General features: G+C 52.2%; 2 protein-coding genes across 4 annotated transcripts in view; one reads left to right on the plus strand and one right to left on the minus strand.

Moving 5' to 3' along the window:
• The first annotated feature begins 1,716 nt into the window (after positions 1-1,716).
• Positions 1,717-12,050, plus strand: TUBB6 (tubulin beta 6 class V). Of its 2 annotated transcripts, none has more exons than XM_079942978.1 (4): positions 1,717-1,826; positions 2,114-2,222; positions 3,733-3,843; positions 10,527-12,050. In XM_079942978.1, the coding sequence occupies exons 2-4, from the start codon at positions 2,139-2,141 to the stop codon at positions 11,583-11,585; spliced, it is 1,254 nt and encodes a 417-aa protein (XP_079799104.1). In that variant the 5' UTR covers positions 1,717-1,826; positions 2,114-2,138; the 3' UTR covers positions 11,586-12,050. The 2 variants fall into 2 exon arrangements, with proteins under 2 accessions (XP_079799104.1, XP_079799103.1); XM_079942977.1 differs by having other exon boundaries at positions 1,723-1,826; positions 10,522-12,050.
• A 1,395-nt stretch (positions 12,051-13,445) lies between these two features.
• Positions 13,446-23,496, minus strand: part of AFG3L2 (AFG3 like matrix AAA peptidase subunit 2) — a 28,270-nt gene continuing 18,219 nt past the window's right edge. For both annotated transcript variants that reach the window (XM_079942168.1, XM_079942169.1), the window contains 6 exons: positions 23,292-23,417; positions 22,512-22,622; positions 20,058-20,173; positions 18,488-18,688; positions 16,706-16,900; positions 13,446-14,633 (listed from right to left, as the gene is read on the minus strand). In XM_079942168.1, the coding sequence (XP_079798294.1) occupies positions 14,394-14,633; positions 16,706-16,900; positions 18,488-18,688; positions 20,058-20,173; positions 22,512-22,622; positions 23,292-23,417 (989 nt within the window). In that variant the 3' untranslated portion in view covers positions 13,446-14,393. The remainder of the gene's footprint in view (positions 14,634-16,705; positions 16,901-18,487; positions 18,689-20,057; positions 20,174-22,511; positions 22,623-23,291; positions 23,418-23,496) is intronic.

A 23,496-nucleotide genomic window follows, 5' to 3' on the forward strand; every position in this document is an offset into this window, starting at 1 on the left:
GGCAGAGAAGCAGCACTGCAGGGGAGGGTGAGGGGGACAGGGCAGGGATCTTAAGGTTAAAGAAACTGACCCCTGAAATTGGGAACGTTTGAAAAACTCCAGAAGAAAACATTTTAAGTTCTCCACTTCTTTCAAACCACACACACACACACACACACACACACACACACACACACACACACGTGGCACACAGGAGGCATTTGTGGCACAGAAATACCTGTGAGCCCCGCCTGGCCAGCTGGGCTGCCCACAGGAGTGGCCTGGAGAATCCTGGGTGTCAGGTGGAGCTGTGCCCCTGGGAGGCTGGCAGCGGAGGCCCAGGCTGCTGGGGTGACAGCCCCTGCGGGTTGAGGACCACTGAGAAGGTAGGGTGGGGGACCCAGAACCCTGATGCCAGCAGCTAAGGAGTAAAGACTTTACCTGCTGGAGGGGCTGTGGGCAAACACTGGGGAAGGGGAGGGCGGGGGTTCAGAAAGGTTGGGATGCACCTTGTAAAAGGAACAGGAAACCAAGCTTTGCACAGAAGAACTGTCTCCTGGGCCGGGGGAGGGCTTAGCTCATTCCACAGGGAACCCCCGACTTTCCGTGGCCCCAGCGGAGAGAGAAGACACACGAGCTCCATAAGATTGAAGTTTCCTCCCTCCTCCAGCTTCGCAGTTATTCACACGCAGGAGATCCGCGTCCAGACCCCCTCCCAACAGCAAGGGAGGCCCCGACCCAGCGATGGGGAAAGTGAGGGAACCAGGCGGACAGCCCAGACCCCTGCCCCTTCCAGGGCCGACAAAGAGCCTTTCCTCCTCTGCGTAACTGTGCAGGGCGTGTGTGTGTGTGTGTGTGTGTGTGTGTGTGTGTGTGTGTGTGTGTGTGTGTGTGTGTGTGTGTGTGTGTGTGTGTGTGTGGTGTGTGTGTGTGTGTGTGGTGTGTGTGTGTGTGTGTGTTCGTTTTCAGGTCCAGCCATGTGTTCACTTTAATCAAACTCCATCACACACTGTTCCAAGTGCTCAGAACCTAAGGGCACCTATATTTCGAGACGGAGATACAGTAGGGCGGAGACGTAAGAACCCGTGCCGGAGCCTGAGTCGGGGGGCGGGGGTCAGAGTCGCCCCGAAAAACTCCACTCCCGTGTCCCACAGCCCTCTACACGCTGGGTTTGAACCCGTGGCGGGCGGGAACCATAAGCACCCCTAGGCCTGCGGTCCAGGAACCCGCGAGGGGTCTCCGGTTTCCCTCCGCGCGGGGCAGCGAAGGGGTGGGGAGAGAGCTTGTCCTTCCCGTCCGCCGCCCGCCCGCTGCGTCTCCGCCCCGACCCACTCGGGTGGGCGCCCCAAGGACCGGCTCTTTCCCGGACCGGCCCCCCAGCAGGGGTCCCTCCGCTGTCCCCGGTCTGTTCTCCCTTCTGGGACCGCGCAGGGTCGAGGCGGCCCGGGAAGAACGGGCCCTGGGCTCCGGCGCGCAGGCTGCGGGGAGGAGCGGAGGGAGGCGCACAGACCGCTGGGGGCCCTGGGTGGGGGTAAGGGGAAGGCGCAAGGACCGCGGGGGCGAGGGGGTGTGAGGCGGCAGCTGGGAAGACCCGGCCTAGCCCGGGGAGATGGGGGAGGGCGCACGGGGGGCGGGGGCGGAGGGGGCGAGGCCGGGGGGGGCGGGCCCGGCCATTGGCCAGGGCGGCTGGGGGAGGGTCGGGGAGGGGCGGCTGGCGCCGAGTCCAGGGCGCCGAGCGGCTGGGCCCGCAGTCGCCGCGCTGTCCGAGCAGCGAGCGCCGAGCTCGCGCCATGAGGGAGATCGTGCACATCCAAGCGGGCCAGTGCGGGAACCAGATCGGCACCAAGGTGGGCGCGGGCCGGGCCGGGCTCCCTGCGGGTGGGCGGCCCGCCCCTCCCTAATCCCTCGGGCCGGGGCAGCGCGGGAGGACCGGCGCGGCCGAGGGGGATGTCACCGCGGGACCCGGCCCCGCTCCCCGTCCCCGCGGCCCCGGAGCGCCCGCTGGCAGCTCAGGCGCGCCTGGAATTCTGCGGCCGCTCCCCGCGCGCCGCCCGCCTACCGGGCCGGCCCTAGGGGAGCCGCGGGTGCCAGGGCCCCGGGCTGACCGTCTGTCCTCCGCCCCGCCCTTTGCAAGTTTTGGGAAGTGATCAGCGACGAACATGGCATCGACCCTGCTGGAGGCTACGTGGGTGACTCGACGCTGCAACTGGAGAGGATCAACGTCTACTACAATGAGTCATCGTGTGAGTGGCGCGGCGCGACCCCGCCCTTCCCCCATCCCCGGCCATCCCTCTCTGGGACCCCGGCATCGCCCTGTGGAACCCCGGCCATGCTCCCCCTCCCCAACCCGCGGGGCCGCCCGGCGCGTGGGTGGCTCACCCTGGAAAAATCCTCCCAGCTGTAGCCGGACGCCGGGCTCCTCCCTCGCTCGGGGCGGGAAATCCGACGTCGGTTGATTTCAAACAGCATCTCGTCCTCCCCGGCGGGTCTGAGCTCTTGAAGCGGACCCGCTGCTGCTGTGATATCAGCTTAGTGGGTCATGTCCGGCTCTTATTAAAATTTATTTTATCTTTTAAAATTTTATTTCTCAAAGTTTTTGGCTAAAACTTTGAAAAACACTCCCTCAAATGATTTTTCTGGCCCTTTGCAGACCTCCAAAAAGACTTTACATCCCCTGCAAGCTGCAACTACAGACAGAGAGCGTCATTATCTGGTGGAGTTTAGTAAAAATTCCAGGTTGTGGTTTATCCAAGTTTGAGAATAGTATCACCCTTGTCCTGGGTAGCTACATCTATATGGTGGTTACATTATACTTTATTTTTGTAACAACGTTTATTATAAAAGTGATACATGCCCTTCACAAGACAACATAAAACTAAGACATTGAAAGAACACCCAGGAAGTGACAGGAGCTGCCCTTCCATACACATGTGTCCCCGGCCCCAGAGATAATCACGCTCTGTCTTTGGAGTTACTACTGCTTGTCCACATGAGAGCTGGGAAGAACAGGACACATAAATTACTGGGCTTTAAAAAGGTCTGGAACAGCAGGACATGGATGGTGAGATTCCTGGATGGAACTGAGAAGAGGGCAATATACATGGCACTTGCTGGTCACCCTCAGGCCTAGCCTGGTGACATTCTTTCTTCAGCTTGGGTGTGTGCGTAGCAGGATGGGTTGTAGAGCAGTTCCCAATGCAGTCCTAGTGACCCCACCCTCATGGAGACAGTTTCTTGCCCAGCTGGTGTGAGCATGTGCTTACAGATGAAACGGCACACGGCCACACTTGTCCATAAATGAGACAGTCTCCCGGGAAACAGCCGTGGATGCACCTGGAACAGGTGCTCAGACTCACTCGTGTGTTCACGTGTGTGTGAGGGAGGGAGGTGCCAAAGTGTCCCAGCAGCTCTGCCACTCGCTGCAAGTACGATTTCCGTGGAGCTAAAAAGTAGAACTGCCCACGGGTAAGAACTGGAAAATACAGGCGGCAGGAGGTCGGGAGACCTCGTTTCTCATCCTGCCTTTTCCAGGAACTTCCTGTGCCCTGTACCGGGCTGGCTTCCTCATCCGGACAAGTCCACGGTGGACTGTGTTCTCTGGGGCTCCCCTCCCCCAGGGCTGAGATTCTGTGGCTCTAAGAAAGCCCGCTCTGTACATCTCAGGCGGCTGTGCTGGTGGGACTTGCTCCCGGGAAGTCCATTGCCTTAGGAACCAGAGACTGACCCTTGTGGGTGGGCTCTGTTCTCTTCCAGCTCAGAAGTATGTGCCCAGGGCCGCCCTGGTGGACTTGGAGCCGGGCACCATGGACAGTGTGCGGTCTGGGCCTTTCGGGCAGCTCTTCCGGCCTGACAACTTCATCTTCGGTAGGTTCTGTCTTTCCTGCTTTCTTCTTCCTCTTATTTGTTTATTTATTTATTTATTTATTTTGCAGTACGCGGGCCTCTCCCTTGGCGGAGCACAGGCTCCGGACGCGCAGGCTTAGCGGCCATGGCTCACGGGCCCAGCCGCTCCACGGCATGTGGGATCTTCCCAGACCGGGGCACGAACTCGTGTCCCCTGCATTGGCAGGTGGACTCTCAACCACTGCGCCACCAGGGAAGCCCCCTCTTTTTTATTTTTTAAACATCCAGCTAATTTGGGTGCAAGATTAAAAACATCACGTGGTGTAGAAAAGCTTAGAATGGAAATCAGCAGTCCCAGCCCCATCATAGGCAGCTTCTTTAAGAAAAGTACCCTCTGGGCTTCCCTGGTGGCGCAGTGGTTGAGAGTCCGCCTGCCGATGCAGGGGACACGGGTTCGTGCCCCGTTCCGGGATGATCCCACATGCTGCAGAGCGGCTGGGCCCGTGAGCCATGGCCGCTGAGCCTGCGCGTCCGGAGCCTGTGCTCCGCCAAGGGAGAGGCCACAACAGTGAGAGGCCCGCGTACCACACACACAAAAAAAAAAAAAAAGAAAAGTACCCTCTTGGGGAAAAGTAACCTTTGATTCTCTAAATGAAATGCTTACTGGTGATAGTTCTTGATTTTGAAAATTTTTAGATATTAACTTCTTTTTCCCTCTCATAAATGACTATCCTAATATGGTAATAATTTGTCTTTGGTTTTTATGTTGCTCATCTTTTAACTTTAGTGTGTTTATATTTCTTCTTCCATCATCTATAGACAGTTGTTCTGCTTTCTTTCCAAAGGTTGGTGCCATGTGAATTTATTAGTTTTGTTGGATTTGGGCAAATCTTCCTTCCCCCTTCCTCCACCCAGAAAATGATGGCAGCGCCTGTTCCCCTGCAAACTCCTAAAGAAATTATATCAAATTAAACGAAGTGGCACTGTTAGTGTGACCAGCCTCTTTCACCTTGGAGCCATGGTTTTGGGAGTCAAGGTTACTTCAAAGTGTACAAGAGGAGGCAGAAACTTGGAAGATTTTATTGGTACATGAATTGATTCCCTTGTATTAGAATCAGGCAGTGACCTGTTATAAAGGTAGAGCAAGATACCTTCAGCGAGGTACATATTCACGAAGTTTATGAGTCCTCTTGGTATCATCCCCTTCCCCATCACAATGACAACCTACACAGGCAATGGGACAGGCGAAGCTTCTGACAATTTGTTCAAGGGTTTTTGTCACCTTTGATATTTCAAATAGACCAGGACGAAGGTCTCTGGTGCCCCTTTTATTACATCAAAAAATCTAAATTACCAGTATTTTTATAGTCTACAAATGGGGACATTTATATTCTTTACCTTTTGCTGAACTAGACTTTACATAATTGTTCTCAAGCAAAGATGCTTCAAGATCCTACCATCCAATATGGTAGCCACTAGCTACATGTGGCTATTTAAATTTAATTGAAGTTAAATAAAGTCAGGCTACTTCCTCAGTTGTACTCGACACACCCAGTGCTCAATAGCCAAGTGTGGCTAGTGGCTGCCATATTGGCCAGTGCAAAGATACAACAGTCCCATCACTGCAGAAAGTTGTATCAGACAGCAGTACTCACAGCCTTAATAGAGATATTCTACCAAATTAGGGGAACGAAGATGGTACTGATGTGAAACAGCTTTAATAGAAATTTTTAAAAGTTGACACTATGTTTAACTAAGAAAATAACATGTTTGCCATGGGGCATGGAGAGGACCCAGAATGTCTGAATGCACTGTGGTGTGCTGTTAGGCTCAACAATTGTTTTTAAGTCATTCTCCAGTTAATAAAAGAGGCCGAGTTGCCTGTGAATGGAGATGGTTCACCCCCATTGCCTTCAGAGTTGGTGAATTAAAAAAAACAGCATCATTCCATTTTCAGATACAGTTTGAAGTCGTTTAAAAAAAACACTGACTTGAAGTAAGTGTAATTTTAAAAGTGGAAGTTCTCTGCATTTGAGTTTTAAACATGAATATGCTTTAGAAAACCCCAGTTTTTTCTTAACAAACTGCTCGTTGCATAGCAGTCATGCCTATTAGTGGGAGAGAGTTTTGTGGGACAAAGCGAAGCACCAGGAAGGTTGACCTTAGGCCTCTCTGTACGTGTAACTTTCTCTTCCAGATTCAGGGCTGGAGGGGAGTCCGGGAGCACGTAGCCCTAAGCTTTACCCCACACCCCGTGTGAGCTGGAGGTGAACCAGGGGTGGGCTCTGAGGCTCCTGGGATCTGTTGCAGTTTCGTGTTCTACAATCTGGAGCCACTGGTTAATGTCCCAACCTCTATTGCAGAAGATGTTCAACTCCTGACCCCCAAATATTTAACTGGGAACGTCTGTTGCTATGAGACAGTGGCAAAATATTTTCAGAAGCCTCCAGCTTCCTTCTTTTGTCAATGGCCGAGAAAACCTCATGGCTGATCATGCTGTAAACACCGAGGAAGCCAAGTGGATGGTGTGAGCTGGAGGGAGGGGAGGGTCAAGGCCAAGGGGCTTCACTGGCTGTGGCTGCCTGTCGCCCGGTGTCCCCACTGCACTCCGGTCATTGGTTTCCACGCTGTTTAGTGAAATCATCCTTAGTCCCTCGGGGCAGCTGAAGGTGCATCTGCTCTTCACCAAGCTCCAGACGGGAGGCTGGCCCGGCGCGTGCTGGCTTGGTGGGGAGGTGCGAGAGTCGTGGGGGCCTAGGAAGGATGTGATGGTTTTCCAGCCTCATATGAGAAGGCAGCCAGCCAGGTTTCACCATAAAGGGAGTCTGTGTTCCCGAGCGAGAATGCAGTTACCTGCTGGGGGGGAAACGCCCCAAGGGGCCGTGGCAGGACTCAAGGCTGCCCCTCTGGAGTCTGTCCATCTCTGCCCCCCGGCTCGATGGCCTCGCTGATGTCACCAGTCCTCTGCTCATAGATATTTAGCTCTTGACCTTTTCACTATTACAAACTGCTCCCTGGTGAGTCTCTGTCCACATGTCATTCTGCACGTTTTGGGTAGACTCGCTGAGTCAATGGGACCAACCTTGATCCTTGTCGCTGACTTGCCCCCTATGGAGGCCCGTCCTCATGCCCCCAGTGGCTCCAGTGTGTGTGGGAGGGCCTTGCCCCAGACCCCCGTCAGCACGGTGTTACCAAGCTTTTGAGCTCTGTCAGCTTCGTGGAGGGTAACCGAATCTCCTTATTAGTTTGCGTTTCCCTCGTGAGGAGTATGCCATGGGTTTGTTACTTGCGCTTCCCTCCCTGCGATCTGTGCGTATATCTTTGCCCTTCTTCCTAAAGGCTGTCGTTGTCCTTATGGATTTGTAGGACTTCTTTAGATGCTTCCGAAGGGATTCCCTTGGTATAAGATACGAATCACTAATAGGCAGTACATCTTAAACTTACTGAAGAATCACAGAATTTCGGTGGTTCTTCTTTTACAGACTTGCACTTTACACCACAGGGCTTAGCACTGATGAATGCTGTGCAAGATCCAAAGACATTTGAGCTAAGACTCCTTCCCCATGTGTGAGGCCGCCCCCCGGGATAACTGCAGAATCCGGGGGTGTCCGAGACCAGGCCCTGCCCCCAAGCGCCCAGAGCCTTCCTTCTGCTGTGGTGCTAGGCGGGTCTCCAGGGGCAGCCCCGGCTGTGTCACTGCCACAGCTGTTTCCCCTATCGGTGCACGGGGGTGGTGGTGAATTGTTGCCACCAGCGGGTGTAGACAGAAATCAAGGGAGTGTCTTTGGCATAAGGTGGGAGAGGTCTGCACAGCATGTGCCAGCAGCGCCTTGGCCCCTCTGCTCCTCTTGTCTTCTGAGTCCACCTGACGCAGCTGAATCCCCTGCCGGCTCCACCTTCGGCAGTGGGACCACCGTGGTCTCTTTTGTTCGATATGTAGGGAAAGTTTGATAAGGGGGCTGATGGATTTATTTTTAAATTTTTTATAATACATGATTCTTTTCAAAACCAAATTTGATATACCCAAACTGAAGAAATACAAGGCCTTAAATAGCCTTCCTTGCTTCCTCAACAGCTGACCATTTTAGCGGCCCTTACACTGCCTAATTACCAGTTAATGAGAAATGGCAGTGCCTTGTCTTTTTAATTTATCTTTAAATCTCTGCATCATTTACTTTGATTTTACTGCTTTTTGTAACTTACCTTACAGTGTGCTCTAGAATTCAGTTCCCAGTGGTTTCTCTAATATTCCTTAAAATGCATATTAACATATTGATTTGAGTTGAAAATTAAAGTCATGTTTTTCTGACAGAAAGTAAGTCCAATCTACAGAATCGCTCTGATAATGAGGGCTGCCTTTGCCAGTTAGGTTACATGGCCAATCGTTTTTACAACCTGAATAAGCTAAATCTGCTAAACCTAAAAATTTTGACAAAAATATATTTAAAACGTTTCGTTAAAAACCATATTTGCAAAGTTGTGTTGGAATTAAGATTTCAAAATTTCCAACCCTGTCTAAGTATACGGGACCACACAAAGAGCCTTTCATTGAAAGCGTTAGGTAAGTCTTGGTGCAAAGCCTTTTGGACCAACAGAAGGAAAGTGTGATTGATGCAAGTCAGGTGTTTCCAATTCTGCTTTCCACAAAATTGAGTTTTGGGCTGAAAGATGATTAAAAATACTTTTTTTTTCTTTTTGGCCGTGCCACGTGGCATGTGGGATAGCCAGGGAAGTCCCTAAAAATACTTTCTGATGATAGATCACCATTTGATTTTTTTTTTTTTTTTGGTGGTATGCGGGCCTCTCACTGCCGTGGCCTCTCCCGTTGCGGAGCACAGGCTCCGGACGCGCAGGCTCAGTGGCCATGGCTCACGGGCCCAGCCGCTCCACGGCATGTGGGATCCTCCCGGACCGGGGCACGAACCCGTGTCCCCTGCATCGGCAGGCGGACTCTCAACCACTGCGCCACCAGGGAAGCACACTGTTTGATTTTTGGCATTTAACTCTGAAGATCAAATAATTCAATGACATTGTTAGAATACAATTGATTCCATTTACATATTTATGTGAACAAGACTTCTCAGTATTTATATATGTAAAAACAAAGAAAAAGGAATAAAATGGATGCCAAATACTTCCCCGGTTGTCCAATGGTTAAGACTCTGCACTTCCACTGCAGGGGGCACAGGTTCAATCCCCGGTCAGGGAAGATCCCACGTGTGGTGTGGTGTGGCCAAAAAAAAAAAAAAGAAAAAAAAAGGATGCCAAACCTTGTCTCATTCTGGCAATATCTGATGTTCACACTTGGATAAATGAACTAATTGAAAAGAATACAGTTATTGACATTTTAAACACCTTGTGATCATAGGAATTTTTTTTTAAATCAATTTCAACTTAGGATTTATTCCTGTTTTTTTTTTGTTGTTGTTGTTGTTTTTGGCCACGCCGCGCGGCTTGTGGGATCTTAGTTCCCCGACCAGGGATCAAACCCTGGCTACGGCAGTGAATCTGCCAAGCCCTAACCACTGGACCGCCAGGGAATTCCCTGTTCCTGATTTTTACATGGACTCTGTGGGATACATTTAATAGAATGATGTATAACATGTTTGTTTTCAAAAGGGAGTATTTATAGTACCTCGGAAATTAAAATACCATTTGCAACTATTTGAATTTGCAACTATTTGAATTTGTGAAGACGTTAGATGTCAGCTTAATGTTGGGGTATGTAGTTTTTAAATATTTTCAGGGCTACAGAGCAGTGGTGTCTGAAGAGCACTGCATTACAGGAAATGCGCAGTGTCCAGACAAGCAAAAACGAAAATAAGTTCCTCCCGGTCCTCTTTGCCAGATCTTTTTAAGTGCATCCATTCAAACAAACACAGGCCTGTGTATACAGCTTGGAAAAAATGCTTTGTCTACTGATGGAGCTTCCATTTTATAACGAAGTGAACTGAAAGTTAGGATTTTAAATTGATCAGCCAACCTTTCAGATTAAAAATTTCTTCCATAAAGTAAAGTAGAAATAAGCATGTTGGGGAAAAAGCACCGTTGTTTAAAACAAACAAAAGACCCAAAACAGACTAACGAGAAGGTCTCTTTCTGGTTACTTGAACTCCTTGGAAAAAATACAAAGTTTCACATGTGTTAATCTTACTAGGACTGACTGGAAGCAATTTGAGGGCAGGAATGACTTCCTGTGCTGGGTGTTTAATTACAGGTGCAAAATAGTGGGTGCTCAGAAACTTTTGCAACCGTAATTCTGGATGATGAACGAGAAGCCCAATTAACATGAGAAAGTATTACTGTTTCGAAAAGAAAGTATTTGTGCGTAGTACAAAATTCTGAGAGCCCAAAGGAGAGGGGAAAGCAATTTGATTTTTTGGGTTTTTTTTAGCAATTTATTTTTTAATGTATACTTTCTGTTCTCTGTCTTTTACCTTGTGGGAGAATTATCTACTTAAAAACAAGAATGGAATTACCAGGTCAGAACACGCGTACATCTTAAAACTGGCGGATTTTCCTTGTCTGAAGCAGCTGCCTGCCCTCCCACGCTCCTGCAGTGCTGGGGGACCGGGGCCCAACCCTCGCTCTATTATCTAATCGTTTCCTAACACACTTTAAATGTACTAATGGCCCCGCGCAGCTCCCCCCGCCCCATAGCCCTGTCGGAACCGTGTCCCCTCTCTTGCTTGACTCCAGGACAGACCGGCGCCGGGAACAACTGGGCCAAAGGCCACTACACGGAGGGCGCCGAGCTGGTGGACTCGGTCCTGGACGTGGTGCGGAAGGAGTGCGAGCACTGCGACTGCCTGCAGGGCTTCCAGCTGACCCACTCGCTGGGCGGCGGCACCGGTTCTGGGATGGGCACTCTCCTCATCAGCAAGATCCGCGAGGAGTACCCCGACCGCATCATGAACACCTTCAGCGTGATGCCCTCTCCTAAGGTGTCGGACACGGTGGTGGAGCCCTACAACGCCACCCTCTCCGTGCACCAGCTGGTGGAGAACACGGACGAGACCTACTGCATCGACAACGAGGCCCTGTACGACATCTGCTTCCGCACACTGAAACTGACCACGCCCACCTACGGGGACCTCAACCACCTAGTGTCGGCCACTATGAGCGGGGTCACCACCTCCCTGCGCTTCCCTGGCCAGCTCAACGCCGACTTGCGCAAGCTGGCCGTGAACATGGTGCCCTTCCCACGCCTGCACTTCTTCATGCCCGGCTTTGCCCCACTCACCGCCCGTGGCAGCCAGCAGTACCGGGCGCTGACAGTGCCCGAGCTCACCCAGCAGATGTTCGATGCCAAGAATATGATGGCGGCCTGTGACCCCCGCCACGGCCGCTACCTGACCGTGGCCGCCGTGTTCCGGGGCCCCATGTCCATGAAGGAGGTGGATGAGCAGATGCTGGCCATCCAGAACAAGAACAGCAGCTACTTCGTGGAGTGGATCCCCAACAACGTGAAGGTGGCCGTGTGCGACATCCCGCCGCGCGGCCTGAAGATGGCCGCCACCTTCATCGGCAACAGCACGGCCATCCAGGAGCTGTTCAAGCGCATCTCGGAGCAGTTCTCGGCCATGTTCCGGCGCAAGGCCTTCCTGCACTGGTTCACGGGTGAGGGCATGGACGAGATGGAGTTCACTGAGGCCGAGAGCAACATGAACGACCTGGTGTCCGAGTACCAGCAGTACCAGGACGCCACGGCCGACGAGGGCGAGGAAGGTTTTGAGGACGACGAGGAGGAGGTCAACGAATAGAGGCGCGTCCCTGCCTTGGACGCCGTGGCTCAGAGGTCCTTCCTCCAACCCTGGTGAGTCTCCTGGCCGCTGAGGGGAGCCCTGGTCCGAGTGTGTGGGGACGGGCCCCTCGCAGAGGCAGCGAGACTGTCCTGTCCGTCATCCGGGATGAAGGACATCAGAAGAGTGGGGACTGGCATCCCTACCCAAACATCAGACCAGAGAGGACTTGAAAGAACTCATGGGCCATAAATAAAGGGCTAAATAAATAAACCTCACCTTCTCTTAAGTGTTCAACCATGTCTGGGAATTAGGGGGTTAGAAACCGTGTGTTTCATCCTATGATGACACCTGGAGCCGCAAGGTGCCGCCTCGTACTGGACGTGCAGCTCTGAACTCGGGAACAACCTGGTCACAATAAACCCTAAGTGCCCCTCTGTCTCTCCAGCCTCTGCTTCCCCGACAGCACCCGCCCCTTACCGGGGTGCAGCCCTGACAGCTCACTCCACGCAGAGAGGGGCTTCTCTTGCGTTGGAGGCTCTCAGGCAGCCCTGAGATTCTTTAATTGGTGGCTACAGAAAGCAGCGCATCCCCAAATAAAAGCCCTTGTCCCCACTTGTACGTCCCCAGCACTTAGGCCCCCACGAATCTTTCCTGCGTACGGCCCTAGGCTAATCCACCCAGCCTCCCCTAACAACCTGGCTGAGATTTGGAGGAGCACAGGATATGACCCTCAGGCTTCCAGCCAAAGCTGGGGACACACAAGCTCAACGTGGGTGGGGGGCCAGGTGGCGGCTCTGGGAGCTGCTGTGCTTCCTTCTGGGGCTGCAGGGCCAGCAGGCAGGCCCCGCACAGGGCACAGGATCCCCCGCTCCCCCCAACTCACGGTGTCTGCTCCCTAAGACGCCTTTTAGGCTCAGCCTCCATGGGGCAAGCAGGCTCACTTCCCAGGTTCTGGCTTCTTCCCCCTGGAGGGCACTGTGAGCCCAGCTGCTTCAGCCCAGGGAACACGAGCGTGTCACTCCCGGTGGAAGCATTTTAATGCTAGTGCTGGACCCCCTAACCAGCCTCCCCACCCCTCGTGGGTTCCTGAGGAACTGCTGAGCTGAGCCCCTGCCCCATGGTGGCCCTCTGTAATTGTATCCGCTGCGCCTTGGGCAAAGTGACCCACAAAACACGCAACATGGCTTGAACCGAGGTGAGATCCTGTTTTTGCAAAAATCTAACCATTTTGTGAGACTACGGTGAAAATCTCTCGCCGCCCCCATCTATGCTGGACCCTCACTAGGTCTGACGGGCCTTGGAAGAGAGACGAGTGCCCTGAGCGCCGGCTGGAGGCCAAACCCGAGTCAGGCCCCGACACACTCATGCTCCGCGGGTGTAGAGAGGAGCCGCACTGAGGCCGCAGCAGCCACTCCGGGCCCCACTGGCCGCCGGCCATGCAGCACCTCATACAGCAGCGCAGGGGAGATGTGGGTCACCACCCGAGCGCCATCAGGCCTGATTCACGACTGGCACCACCCAGGAGGCTCAGCAGGGGTGGCGCACACTAGCCCCCTCTCTGCAGGGCTGTCCTCCTCACCTAACAGCCTCACTCAACAAGTGCCCAGAGCATCCCGTGAGGAAGGGAAGGGAGGCTGTGATCGGTACCCCTGCAGCCCCAGCTCCCGGGATGCTGTGATGCTGTTAGTGCTTCTGTGGCCTGGTGAGCTGGAGTATGGAAGAGCGGTCCCAGGATGGGCGGGAGGGCGGGGGCTACCCGGGCCACCTGCCACCCCATCGGTCCAGTGCTTCTCCAGGACGCCAGCCGGTTCTGTGCCTGAAACCTGACAAGTCACGTCCCACAACACATCTGCGTCAAGAACACACAAGCAAGTTGGAATAACGCTAAAGGAGACAGCTAAAAAGTATTAAAAATGCAGAAATATGTGGTGCCTCCAAGTCCAAATAATGGCACTTGAAGACCTACATCTTCTTTGGGCCACCTTCTGGCGAGTTCTGACCTAGGTCTGTGGCACTGTGGACTCTGGCTTTTCTGGAACCACAACAGCACATCACTCCCTTCTAACAGTAACAGTGACCTCGCGGAAGGCGCAAGGCTTCCCAGCCCAGTGGCGGTGCCCTGCAGTCCAGCCTGCCAGCCCACAGTCCAGTGGTGGTTATACATCCGCTGCAGACCCACACGTGAGACCAAGGCCCGGTCATGGTCAGCCGAGTGAGGATGTGCTGTCACGGGCTCACTGACTCACTTGGGCCAACACACTTCACACCCCGAGTTCATCCTCCAGGATGAACAAATCTAGACTTCCTGAGCATCTTGTGGGAGCTGAAGAGAACCACAAACCTGAGACCCTAACAGTGACATCATTCAATTCCTTCCCGTTACGTTTTCTGAGAAGTAGCCCAAGCATAATCAGTGACACTGTATGTTCAGGAGAAAAAAAGTGCAGTGTTTACACTTTATTTTTGACATAAAGAAGCCGTATTTACACAATACATTCATATTTTTAAGTATGTTACAGCTCTCTGTAGAAAACCATTCCATCACAAAACAGCAACTTGTGACCCGGATTCCATCTTTAAAATATTAAATCAATGAAAATATTCCTAATTTCATAGCCCATCACAGAGGGAGACTGAAGGGAGGAGGGAGTGAAGAGCAGGTGACAGCAGGAGGACCCCCACCTGACGGGGACAGAGACCAGGAGAGCCCGAGGCTGGGGCACGTGCCCTCCCCCGCAACCCGGGTGACTTCCGAGGCCGCGGACGAAGCACCCCACTTCTCACTGTGTCATGAGGCCGAGCACAGCTCTGAAGGCGCAGCTCTGGCTACGCAGGGCCAGCACCCTGGACCTGGCTGGCGGCCTTCTCGCCCGAGGGCTCCTCTGAGACCTCCCGTTCCCTGTTCCAGTCCTTCAGGCCCTCAGGCAGCGAGGTGTCCTCATCCAGGCTGCCGGTGCCTTCCACAAATTCCTCATATGTAGACTTTTCTGCAAACGGTCTGGGGCCCAGGAGTTCCACCATGTTGTTCTTGTCTAACACTTCTTTCTCTAACAGGAGCAGAGCAACCTGCAATGCGAACACCTGTGGTTAAACAGTCACCCAGCAACGTCTCTCCAATCTCATCACCTCCTATTTACAGTCAACCCCCTTCCAAAAAACAGTTTAGGACCACTGAAAAGAGATATTCACTGTCATGTCCCTTTAGAATAAGATGTGCAAAAGTCCTGGAAAAACACGTGTCCCCACGAAGGGCGTGGCTGCACAGTGTGGTACATCCATGTGGCCTGTGACTGTGCCCTGGACTTAGTGGGGGAGCTCTGTCCCTGACACCGCAGAAGGACATCCTCGGGGAGGAGAGCCAGACGCAGTGTCCCTGGGCCCCACCTGCTTCCAAAGAGGGAAGGAGCTCCCTCTGGCTTACAGAGCAGAAAGAAATCCTGCCAGGAAGTGTGAGGAAGTGATGCAAGTGACTGGGGGTGGGGGTGGGGGTGGGGGAAAGGGTGGAAACAGGGAAATTTTAAAAGGTGGCTGACAAAAATAAAGACAAATGAGGCAGAGACACAATATGAAGCAGGAGATTAACGTGAAAATATGCATCTCGAAGTTCTGGTCTCTGTGTGGCTGAACCACAAGACTGACATGACACACAGCCACAGAAAAAGGGACCCCTGCCAGCTACGAGTGGGGAAGTGAGGGACGGTGTCAGGAGGACAGGGAACAGGGTCACGTTAGACCTGCTCACTGTTACCACTGCCTTTCTACTTCTGCTGCCACCACGGCACCATCTCAGGAAGTTAAAACACACCCATGGCTGCCTCTGCACTGGCCTCTGACTGTCCCCCTGGAGATGGCACCCTGCTGCCACTCTATTTTTTTTAAGTTTTGGCATCTTTTTTCTTTAAAGATTTATTTTTATTTATTTATTTTGGCTGCACCGGGTCTTAGTTATAATGTGCGGACTCTTAGTTGCGGCATGCGAGATCTAGTTCCCCGATCAGGAATCAAACCCAGGCCCCCTGTGTTGGGAGCGCGGAGTCTTAACCACTGGACCACCAGGGAAGTCCCTGCCGCTCGCTCCTTTAATGATGAGTTTTCAAGCATTTCCACTCCAGATTCTTTTAGTACTCCTGACGATAAAACACAGGGGCCAGATGAGATCTCCATGAAGGGCGCCTCTAGCTCCAGAGCTGTGTTTCCCGCAGAGCTCTGGAGTCCCCAGACACCCTGTGCTTCCCTCTGCACCCCCTCCTCGCTCACTAGGGCCCCACACAGCAAGTCCTCCTCTCCTCCCCATGTTCACTGTAGCCTGATGAGCCGTCAGGGTGGATGTCAGCCTTCTCTGCCCTCTCCCATCGGAGCCCCTGCTGCAGGCCCCTCCCACCTACCCTGCGCTCTGTGAAAAGGCACCTCGGGCTCTGCCCGGCACAGCTCACAGTGGGCTCCTCTGAAGATCTGCTGATCGGACAGCATCATCTTAGAATAGCTTTTTTCTCTATCAGTCCTTTATAGAAGACTTTTCACCTGTGCTTCTATCATGAGAGTGTGGAATATTTAAAAGACAGAAGATTCTCCGTTTGGTTGCATGGATTCTGAATAATTAAGAGTTTACTGGATACAAAAAACCGACTGAATTAGAAAGGCTCCCTCCCTTTTGAAAACGCTATCAAATGAGGCACAACAACGGAAGATAAAAAGAATGTTTGTTCATGGAAGGTCATAATTAAGCAAAGGTCCTACATATCTAGTTTGGCTAATTCTTTCATTTGCTGTTCCACTACCTCTTTACTCTGGAGGTGAAGAGCAGTGGTCAATCCCAATCAGGCCACTGGGCTCCGCATTTGGAAGCACTTGGTGGGTGACTGCAGGTTCAACTGTGTGTCTGGTGTCGTGAACAGACTTTGTTAATCCCGCGCTCACATTCCTAAGAACCAGGAGCCGGGATCATGCCCGCTGCTGCTCTTCCCACATCCCCCCAGCCCCACAGAGACAGCAGACACAGCATCAGGATGGAGGAAGGAGCCTGGGATTAACAAGCACAGGGGACGTCGGCATCTACAAACCAACCAACCAGTCAAGCCATCAGTCTCAACTCTTTCTGCAAAACCGTGCAGAGAATCATTGGTGGAGCCGGCACCCACCTTCTCCACATCTGCTTTCTTTTCTGTGAGAAGAGCGACTGTCCTCTTGTAAGCATCGTTGATAAGTATTCGTACTTCGTCATCTATTAGTCTGGCCGTGGCTTCGCTGTAAGGCTTTTCCAACACCATGTCCCCCTGACGGGGGAGGTCAAAGGAGATTTGCCCAACCTTTTCATTCATGCCGAACTGAACAATCTGAAAAAGAATGCGTGACTAGTGGTGGGCATCCATTTCTGCTCACAGGTTTTTATAAAATGGCAGCAAATCCACTGACATGAAATCCACACACCTCACTGCAGTACTACTCTTTAACCCGCAACAACGACACGGCAGCCTTGAGTCGGCCAAGTAGACCAGGGTGTTCTGTGTAGATGGAGGTTGGGAGGACAAGACCAGAGACCCACAGGCAACATCTACAAGGCAGGCGGCAAACGGGCAAGGACAAACCCCAATGGTGACGAGACCTGCTTGAAATCGCTCTGCATGGGGGGAGGTGAGGACAGGCAAGGAGCATCCGACAGATGGGAGGAACCACCCAGGCCGCCCAGAGGCTCTTCCCGTGCCGCCCGGGCTCCAGAAACCTGCGAGGGGCGTTGGCATTCTCCCTGAGTCCACAGGGCCCAGCCTGCACCCCATGAGACCCCCACACTAACCACACAAAAACCCCACATTAAGAAGAAGCTGTGGAAGTAAAATCCAAACTGACCAGAAAAGAGAAGGCGCAGATAAAAGAGGGGAGCAGGAACAGATCAGAAAGTAGGAAGTCATGTTTTTTAAAAGTTTATGAAAACAGCAGGAAACTCTAAAACCGTAAAACTAGAAAAACTGTCTTAATTCACCTCCTTCCTAAGAGATCAGGAAAACAAACTTCATGTAAAAGTGGGCAACAGAAAAATCCCTTACAAAGTTGTTATGAGAAAAAAGGAGCAGAATAATGTCTACACAGATAAGGGAAGTGGAATGGAGAGACGTCCATAATACAGATGAAAACTGTTACCCACAACTTCAGAAAAGGCTAACCGAAATCAGGAAGGTGATAGAAAATAAGAAAGAATAACATTAAGTCAGAATCAGAAAATTTAGATGAGGTGCTAGAACGCAGGAAATAGAGAAAGAAAACATTACAGTTATTTTTAAAATGGAGATTAAACTAGAAAGGACACAAGAGCAAACAACCCCAACAAACAAATGCCCTAAGAAAAATTATTGGTTTTTTTTGGCAGTGCTGCGCGGCACATGTGATCTTAGTTCCCCGACCAGGGATATAACCCGCGTCCCCTGCATTGGAAGCTTGGAGTCTTAACCACTGGACCACCAGGGAAGTCCCAAGAAAAATGAAAGGTATGGGAAAGTAACAGGCCCAGAAGAGCTGACATATGAATAAAAGGAGTTCCCAAAGAAAGTCACTGACATCAAGTTCCCCGACAGCAGAATGACCTTGTCTGGGGATGGAGGCGCCCGTGATAAACTTAAAGGAAACAGGGGCATGGCTGCTGTCAGCAGAAAGGACCAGAAGGGACAGGCACCAGGGAGTCCACGCGGGATCCCACAGGCTTGTAACTGAATGTAAACTCTACTGATGTGCTTTATACACTCTTAGTAATAAACCTGAAAGACCGAACTCTCAAAACAAGGGTTTCTTTTCCTAAGTTTTGATCATTCTAAAATGGATTTCTCTTAAGAAGTAACCCTTGCCTGGAAAGCCTAGACCAGTCAAACAGCAGTGCTGTTCCAGAGCCATTAGTGCAGGTGAGGATGCAAGACGACCCCGCCCACACTCACCTGGGCATATGCACTCTGAGTCACTTTTCGCAAGTCGTCCTGAGCGCCGGTTGTGATTCTCCCGAAGAAGATCTCCTCTGACACGCGGCCACCCAGAGTCATGCACATCCTGTCCAGGAGCTGCTCTTTGGTATAGAGGTACTGCTCCTTGGGTAAGTACTGCGCGTAGCCCAGCCCTTTGCCCCGAGGGATGATGGACACCTGACAAGGAGAACACACGGTGCGCTGAGGACAGACGCGGCCACTGGAGGCTGATGTGGAGCCACAGGGAGACTCACTGGAGAGGAAAGCACCACAGCCTCGGCTTGAGGAGCTGGGTGGGAGGGCCCGTCCAGGAGAGCATTTTCTCTTAGGGTAACCTCACCCGAGAGGTCTATAAAGTATTTCTTGTCTCTTATAAAACTCAACTGAAAGTGTTCAGTCCTGACAACAGGGCTGCTGCTGACTGGCGACCCCTCCAGACTTGACGCCGGCCCCGCCTGCCCCGCTTTCCAGGAGGCAGAGGGGCCAGCAGCCTTCAGTTTTCTAGTCCTCTTGTTGCAATTGAGTAGATTCCTTTAATTTTTACAATCAATGCTCCCAGTCACAGGTTACAGTTCAGTGAGTTCTGACAAACAGCCTCCTCCCACAACCAAAATACAAAACATCTTCCTCGTCTCCCCGAAATCCTCTCCCCTGCCCCCACAGATGAGTTGCAGTTTCTAGAACTGTGCGTAAATGGCCTCATACAGTTCGGACTTCACCGTGTCTGGTCTGTGTGACTGTCCCCGAGACCCACCCCCACTGCCGGCTGTGTTAACAGTGCACTCAGCTCTATGGCCGCGGAGCAATCACTGGGTAAACACACCAAACATCCACTCCTTCTTGAGGGACTTCGGGGCTCTTTCCGGTTTATTGCTATTACGGATAAAGCAGTAAAAGTATTCCATGGACATGTTTTTATTTCTCTTGGGTAAACACACAGGACTGGAACCGTTTGGTTGTATTGGAAGCATTTGTCACCTTTATGAGAAACTGCCGAGCTGGTTTCCACGGTGGCTGTCCCGGGTCAGGTGCCCGCCCGCAGGCATGGGGTCCAGCTGGACTGACCTCGGGACATGTGGAGCTTCTGCAGGGTTCCACCCACACCTCCCGGTGACTTAGGGCATCTGGTATCTTCATGCGCCTAGCGCCCATTCCTATTCCTTCTCTCGGGAAGTACATGCGCATATATCTTGCCTATTATTTTACAGCGTTGCTTGTTTCCCTACCACTGAATTTTAAGAGTCCTTCATGTATTCCAGGTACACGTCCTCTGTCATATACACGTACTACAAGTATTTCCAGGGTGTGTGGCTTGCCTTTTTCTCTGTGGAGTCAGGGAAACCCCCTGGGCAAGAGAGCCCCAGACGCCCAAGCCTGACCCACGGTAGCAACTGCTTTTCCAGAGTGAACCCCTCCAGCTTCTGCACACTTTTCTTTCCAAACTTTATAACTCATCTGCGTGACCCCTTCACCCCAACACCATCAGCAGATGTTCCTGCCACGTGGCCCAGTGTGGCCACCGTCTGTTCCACAACAACTGCCTCACCTTCAGGAGGGGGTCCGCGTGCTCCAGATACCAGCCGGCAACTGCGTGGCCAGCCTCGTGGTATGCCACTGTCTTCTTCTCCTCGGGCTGCAGAACCTGAGTTTTTTTCTCTAAGCCTGACATACAGAACAGAAAACAAAACCCACTGCTTTAGTGACACCAACATCAAAAGAGATTTACACGATACCACACAGCGTCTCATCTAAATCGTGACTCAGAGACCAAGCTGCCTGTGACCATGGAATATTCCCAATCAGGGGCAGAACAAAGCAAAGCATCAACTTCAAAATATACAACCACTGCAAAACGCATTCACTACCCACCCGAGGCCCACTTTCTCCTACTCTCCCACTCAAGTCACATATCTCGTTTTGAGAAATAAACAGAAATGCAAAGTAAAATTCAGCACTAGGGTCAATTTGACACATAAAATTCACAGAAAACGAAGACATCTGGAAAGAGCTCACTGCCTAGTCTAGGCATCGGGAATCACCAAGTAGGGGGAGACAAGGACCGGCCGAGGAGGCAGGCACACGAGGGTGGGAGGAGAGCCAGGCCCATGAGAGGCAGCAGCCCGCAGCCGCAGAGCAGCCCTGAGGAGGTGCCCCCGAGCCGGCCCGCGTGTTGCCAGAACTGAAGGACCCCCGCTCCAGCCTGGATGAAGGCGGACGCGGAGCTCGCCCGCACCTCTGGGCTGTAGTCTGCACTGATACAAAGCTCACAGGTGACACCAGCTTTCTCGTGTTCCAGGTACTCATCTGAGAATTTCTCAACTGGTAACACGTTATGGAGTCTGGGAGACTGAAAAAGAAAAGAGGGCGAACTGTGTTCCTGAGGACTCGGCCCAGGACAAGCACACGCCGCAGAGCCGCCAGTGGGTGGGGAGTGGGCAGGTGGACAGCCCTGTGCTCCAGACACAGACACGCAGTTCTCATGCCCCCAAAACACAAAAATCCCCAGCTTGTCACAGGATTTCCCCTCCTCTGCTCGCGATCCCGTCACAGGGCGTGTGCTGGCCCCAGCGGCTGAGCGTGAAGAGCGTGAAGAGCACGTCCGTGCCCCTCAGGGCCAAGGCTCTGCCCCACCCACCGCCCTGGCCTCTTTCACAAACTCACTTTCCTACTAAACACCCCCCCTCCCCCGTTTCCCCCAGACCTAAAAGAACACAAATAGTCTTCTCCTGTGTTTACAGTGAGGTCTTTTAATTCCACTCACAACTCTAACATCTTAGACTTTTTCTTTTCCCTAACGAATCTCAAACGGTCCAGTCACTCACTCGGCACCGCTACAACTGCCCCCCCGGCCCCCCTGCAGTGGCACCTACTCCTTGTCTCACCTGCTAATGAGCCTGACAGGCCTGTGGCACAAAACAAGCTTCGGAAAGTCTGCTGACAGCCGTTTCCCCCTCGGCTGTCGGCTGTGTGGCCCGTGCCCTCACCCACCCCGCACCACGGGAACCACGGCCATGCGCAGGACCTCACGGGGACATCCCGCCCCGGCTCACTTCCCACCAAACCAGCAGCCCCGAGGACGCCCTTCCCACCTGTGGCCATGGGGCTCCCACGCTCACGTCCGCTACCACACGTTAAGGACCAGTAGGGGCTCTGCCTCCAGATGCGCCCCTTCTTCAAAGATGCATCTTCCTGAGCTATCACTGACTATCCCGTTACTCAGTGGCTCAGGAAAACTCGTGTTAGTACAATACTGGCCGTAAAACAACATAAAAAAAGCTCTTAAGCTTAACACTCAAGGCTTGCTAAAATCTAGGCTTCAACACCTCTCTCCACTTTGTCTTCCCTCCCACAGGAAGGAGTCTGAGCAACTCACCTCCCTCCCTGAGGCACAGGCCATGACTGCTCCTCTGCTCACCCTCGTTCACACCACATCCCCTCCTCCTGAGCCCAGTTTAAAGCCCGCTCTTCCGTGGAGCCTGCCTGGCCATTCCTTGTCACAGGGAAATCCTGTGACAAGCCGGGGGTTCTTGTGCTTTGGGGGCATGAGAACTGCATGTCTGTGTCTGGAGCACAGCGCTGTGCCATTCCCTCCTCTGAATGCCCAAGTTCTCGAACTGCTAGTTATCTTTTTAACAGTATTAACTATAAGCTCTCTAGAAAGCAAGGAAAACACATCACTGGCCAACCCTGCTCGACAGGTGAGCATTTCCCGGTCAAGCAGTTGTTACAGCTGTTCACCCATCACCTATATCTAGCTTAGAGCACATTTAACTCATGCGATGAAATTTTGGGGAACAGGGAGGTTGTGAGTGTTTTAGAAAAACTAGATTGCTATAATTCAGGGGAGGACACCTCCCTGCTTGCCGCCCGTGCAGCATGAGGGTGGCGTCTCAGACCCATCCGACAGGGTGCCGTTGAGCCCCAGGTCTGGGCAGATACATGCCCTGGCCTCAAACTCACGCCATCCGCCCTTGGTCGTGGGTCCCACCAGCTGCCTTACCGCCAATTACTCGTTCAATTGCTTGTTCGAAGTGTTTCTGATTTATGGAATCTGAAAGGTGTCTCGCAGCGATCAAAGCAGCTTCATTGCAGACGTTGGCAACATCGGCTCCTGTGAAAGGGACACACACAACGGCTCACCTGCCAAATACACCTGAGCTCACTGGTCACACATTGTGAAAAAGGGAACCCGGGCCAACCGTCCACCAGCAGCAGTCAGTAGCGCTCAGTCCTGCCTGGCACAACCCGGCCCCTGAAATGCACGCTGCAAGTATCAGTAGTAGACAGATGCCCACAGGCAGCCCTCCACCTTTAGAGACTGTGCAATGACAGCAAACTAAGACAGCACTTTAAAATGCCCATCAACTTAGTTCCACCATCTCTGTTGGGAAAGTGACTTAAGCGGATATTGGGCAATCTGCTGAAATATAATGAAATACATAGGCATTAAAATGACCTAATGCATTCAGTTAAACAACGAAAGTTAAACATGAGAAGCTTGCCAAAAACTTCCTAGATCCTTAGGTCTCTGTAAACTAACCTTACAGAGAAAGTATATAGGGACGCAAATAGGCCATAACACAATGTATGTGCACAACAAAAAATATTAAAAAGTCAGGCTCCTGGGACATTGAAGGTGCCTGTGCCCGTGTATATAGCCTTCTCAGGCTGTAGATAGATGGTCCCTTCTATTTCATGTTAAGTTTGGAAGAAGGGAGAGAGGGAACAAGAAAGGAAGGGTCACATCCTGTAGACACAACAGCAGGTCGTGCTCACCCACCTGAAAACCCCGGGGTCAAGGATGCGAGTCTTCTTGCCAGCTTCTCCTTTTCCAGGGTGCTGTCCAGTTTCAGTGGTCGGAGGTGAACTTTGAAAATAGAGGCTCTTCCTTTTATGTCCGGCGGTCCTTGAGAAATTATTTTTAAGGAAAAAAAAACAGTGAAACAGTTGCACCCCTCCCCACAAGAACTGGCCTGAATCCAGGG

Source organism: Stenella coeruleoalba (assembly GCF_951394435.1).
Source record: "Stenella coeruleoalba genome assembly, chromosome: 14".
Lineage (NCBI taxonomy): Eukaryota > Metazoa > Chordata > Mammalia > Artiodactyla > Delphinidae > Stenella > Stenella coeruleoalba.

What these genes read in the sequence shown, in the direction of transcription:
- TUBB6 (XM_079942977.1), top strand. Translation starts at nt 1,770, where the DNA reads ATGAGGGAGATCGTGCACATCCAAGCGGGCCAGTGCGGGAACCAGATC. An exon ending in GGAACCAGATCGGCACCAAG is followed by an intron (nt 1,827 to 2,113) that starts GTGGGCGCGGGC and finishes GCCCTTTGCAAG; the next exon opens with TTTTGGGAAGTGATCAGCGA. An exon ending in CTACTACAATGAGTCATCGT is followed by an intron (nt 2,223 to 3,732) that starts GTGAGTGGCGCG and finishes GTTCTCTTCCAG; the next exon opens with CTCAGAAGTATGTGCCCAGG.